This window comes from Mus caroli, unplaced genomic scaffold, assembly GCF_978045245.1.
Source record: "Mus caroli unplaced genomic scaffold, Mus_caroli_1 scaffold_13, whole genome shotgun sequence".
Classification (NCBI taxonomy): Eukaryota; Metazoa; Chordata; class Mammalia; order Rodentia; family Muridae; genus Mus; species Mus caroli.
In genome coordinates, this window is record NW_028227268.1 from 69,628,946 (window position 1) to 69,633,179 (window position 4,234).

General features: G+C 49.4%; 1 protein-coding gene across 1 annotated transcript; it reads right to left on the reverse strand.

Annotated features, from left to right (window-relative positions):
* Nucleotides 1-245: 245 nt before the first annotated feature.
* Nucleotides 246-4,164, reverse strand: Gdf9 (growth differentiation factor 9). Its single transcript, XM_021178363.2, has 2 exons — nucleotides 3,768-4,164; nucleotides 246-1,174 (listed from the first exon to the last, which is right to left on the reverse strand). Exons 1-2 carry the CDS (start codon nucleotides 4,162-4,164, stop codon nucleotides 246-248), a joined length of 1,326 nt encoding a protein of 441 aa, XP_021034022.1.
* Nucleotides 4,165-4,234: the final 70 nt, after the last annotated feature.

Sequence of the window (4,234 nt, forward strand, 5' to 3'; positions counted from 1 at the left end):
CTCGTGGGAAGAAAGAGCTCTCCAAATGAGTTACATTTCACTTGGTTTACTGCAACGACCAGTGAGTGTGCCCTTTACACCTACGGATACTGCACTCAGTGTGCTCATCCACACACACACTTCCCCCGCTCACACAATGTGCACTGAGCAGCACGGAGAGACTGTTCACAGGAAGTTCTCTGCCCAGGCACTCTAAGACCCACAGCATCGCTCTGCCAGACAGGCTTGTTGTAGCGGCCCCCATGCTAACGACAGGTGCACCTCGTAGCTATCATATCTTCATACTCTTTGTAAGCGATGGAGCCGTCGGGTTCAATGGTCAACACACTCAGGGGGCTGTACTTGCCGGGCACACACGAAGGCCTTGGCACTGAAGGGTCCAGCTTCTCATAGATTATATTCTGGACCATGGTGTGCACAGGAGAGCCATACCGATGCCTGACCGCCCTGGGACAGTCCCCTTTACAGTACCTAGGGTTGTACCTGTGCGGGGCCACGATCCAGTTGTCCCATTTGAGCTGACTAAAACTCAGTCTGAAGTCATGGAGTTCACACTCGTTTTGAGGGAAAAGAAACTGTTTGAAGTACTCGCTGAGGTTGAAGGATGCTGTAAGAAGTGGCCCCTTCGCTTCGGAGCGGATGGCTTTCTGCCCTCGACGGCGCCGGGGAGATCTTTCCACCTCAGTAGCCTCCTCTTTCACGGGACGGGCAGCCACACTGGCCTGGCCGGGATGTTGTAAAGGCCTCCAGGTGGACTGAAGGGACTGCCAAGAGTGGTAGGCCTGGGTGCTTGTGTCGTTGAGATACAAGATGAGGGAAGGAGGCACTGAGAGAGGCATGCTAAACACTCCGTCCTCTGGCACCTGGTCTTTTGTGCATGTAAAGTTGACAGACAGGTGAATGCTCCTCTCGCTGGAGGTCACCAGGGGCTGAAGGAGGGAGGTCACATCAATCTCGATCCATCTGTGTTTCTTCAGGGTGAACGAGTACGGTGCTCTTGGGGGGGCCTTGCCAGAAGACATGGCCTCCTTTACCACAAGGTCACACATACAGGTCACAGTGGAGGAGGAAGCAGCCGAGTTGTTCAGAGTGTATAGCAAGACCGATTTGAGCAAGTGTTCCATGGCAGTCACCCGGTCCAGGTTAAACAGCAGGTCCACCATTGGCAGCGGTCCTGAAAGAGAAGAGAGCAAGCAGTAAGTCACGCTTGCAAACCAACTGGAGAAAGCAGGAAGTGAGACGGAGGAATTAGTACTTGGCCTAGGCAGTTTCCCTTCTCCTCTACTTAAGCCTCAAAAACAAAGGGAAGGAGGAAGCTAACGGAGGAGATTTAGAGGCTCTGGGGTATAACTCAGTGGCAGAGCACTGGCACTGCACAAGGGCCTAGAGTCATGCTTTAGGTTGGGCAGGGAGGTCTTGTTTTTGTAATCCCATCACTTTGGAGGCTAAGGTAGACGGACTGCCACCAGCCTCCACTACATAATGAGACTGCTTCAAACACACTGGCGCATGCACACAGCTGGGCCTGGTAACCCAACCCTATAAAGCCAGTTCTTGGGAGGAAAAGGCCAGCTTTGACTATACAGCAAGTTTGAGGTCAGCCTGAGTTGGTTACATGAGATCTACCCCCTACCTTCAAATATCACACACACACACCCCAAACCTACACAGGGTGGGTCAAGTCTTGGAAGGTAGAGGCAAGAGGACCAGGAGTTCAACGGCCCCTTTGGCTATGGATTGAGAGAATGGGCCATGGGTAGAGCTCAGTGAGTAAGGAGACAATTGCATCTAAGCTTGAGGACTTGAGTTTGAACCCTAGGGTCCCCACGGTGGAAGACGAGAACCAACTTCTGAAAACTTTTCTCTGACCTCTCCACACATGACCCTCATCCCCAATTCACACATGCAAATACATTTCATATCAAAAAAAGGGAGAACAGGTTTGCTGGGGAAGTGAAGCCAGAGACAATCATTAGACCATCTGGTTTCAGACCCAGCAGCTTGCTCCAAACACAGACAGCTGAGGAGAGGCTCTCCCTGTGGCTGCATCCTTACAGACACAGCCAGGAGACCACAGAAAGCAACACTCCTGCCGGGCGGGTGTGGTGGTGCATGCCTTTAGTCCCAGCATGTGGGAGGCAGAGGCAGGCAGATTTCTGAGTCTACGGAGTGAGTTCCAGGACAGCCAGGGCTACACAAAGAAACCCTGTCTTAAAAAAAAAAAAAAAAAGAAAGAAAGAAAGAAAGAAAGCAACAAGCCAATTGAGAACATTTGTCTGCCATGGTAATCACACACTCTGAGATTGGGGACACATGGAGGCTATAAGGCTGCTGCAGTAAAGTGGGCTGGGGGCGGGGAGAGTGGCTTTAAACAGCCACAACTGTCCTAGACAGTTACGATGGCTTGTATGAACTGGTGGCCAGCATATATGTGTGTCTGTGTTGGGGAGTTGGGGGGAGGCTGTTAATGGACACACTCTCTCAATGGAGCACAAATAGAGGTCGAAAGACAGCTTGTAGGAGCTGGCTCTTGTCAGACTCGGTGGAAGAAGCCTTCATTCACCGAGTTATCTCCAAAGCCCTGAGTGTTTTGTTTTCTTGTTTTGTTTTTTTTAAATACAACTCTTCTTACTAAACAGCCCCCCCCCCATTGTTGGCAAACGCTTGGAGGTCTGGGATTTTGTTTGCTCGTTTGTTATAGAGACAGAGACAGGGTCTTACTGTGTAGCCCTTGCTATCCTGGAACTCTGTAGACCCAGCTGGCCCTGAACTCAAAGAGCAAAGCCTGCTCCTGCCTCCTGAGGGTTGGAATTAAAGTCATGTGTCACCACAACCCCACGTGAGTTTTGTTTTGTCTTGTTGGTACTGGAGGTCAAACTCCAGGCACCTGGTATATAGAACATAAATGGTACCACGTCTCAGCCATATAGTTTTGGGTTTTTGCCTTTAAAAAAAAAAAAAAAGATGTACTGTGCAGGTGGAGACAAACTTTCTTCTTCCAGGAAAGCAAACGAGGGGAAATGTCCCGGATCACACCCAATACTAAATCAAAGGCAGGCTTTAGGCACCATGCTAGGCCAACAATGTGGTAGAATAAAAGAGATGCTAACTGCCTCCAGAAGTTTCTTTGCCCTTTCAGGACATTAGTCTCTTTTAGCCTTAACATATTGAGATGGCGATGGCATGGTGCTGTGTGCCTGGAATCCTAGCACTAGAGTGACTGAGCAGGAGAGTCACTGCAAGTTTGAGACAGTCTCAAAAAATAAAAAAAAAAAAATTTAAAAAGGAAACTCGGACAAGATAAAATCTATTAGTTTCTTAACTAAAGATGGTGTAGGAAACAAATAAAACAGTGTAATAAGTGCTATTGGCCAGGGATGTAGTAGCAGAGGGCGTAGCTAGCATATGTGAGCCCCCCCCCCGCCCCCAATTTAATCCTTAGTACCACCACACCAAAAAAAAAAAAACAAAAAAAAACCTAAACTTTTTAAAAAGTGCTAACTTTAAAAGAAAAAGGTTGTTTCAGTTGGACACTGAGAATCATGCAAGATAAAATTCACAGGATGGTGAAAACCTGTGTGATTCCAGTACTTAAGGAGCCGAGGCAGGAGGATGCAGAGTTTTGAGTACAGACTGGGTAACAGGGGTAGATCCTGCCTCAAAACAAACCAAGGGACCCAAATCAAAGTGTGGCTCCTTCTGGTAACAGATTCGGTAAAGCCCCTGTCTTTTCTCCCAGCCCAGTTGAGCAACCTCCTCTTACCCACCTGTCACCTGGTTGCTGGGAGCCTGCTCTTGCTGGGCACAGGGACTGAAGAGGCGGACGGTATTGTAGAGGTGACTTCTGCTGGGTTTGGGAACCCCCTCTTTGGTAGCATACGTCTTATAGAGCTTTTTCATGTAGTAGAGTGCTCTGGAGTCAGGCTGCAGCTTAGGGGTCTCACCTCGCCTATCAGATAGAACCTTAAAGAGGGGGGGCAAGAGGCCAGACCTGTCAGTCCCATCTACAGGCAGCAGCAAGGACCAGGGGTCTGCCTCAGACTCCAAATTTTCACTGGCTCCAGTCTGGGATTCTTCAGTAGAAGCCTGAGAGCTAAGGCTACTAAGAAAACACAGCCAGGCAAAGCAGCAAACCCCCAACAGGAAGTTGCTGGGAAGTGCCATGACTTGGGAGAACTAAGAAGGAACGCATCTCCTCGTGCCAGTCTTCTTTCTAAAGGTCGGGCAGGCTCCG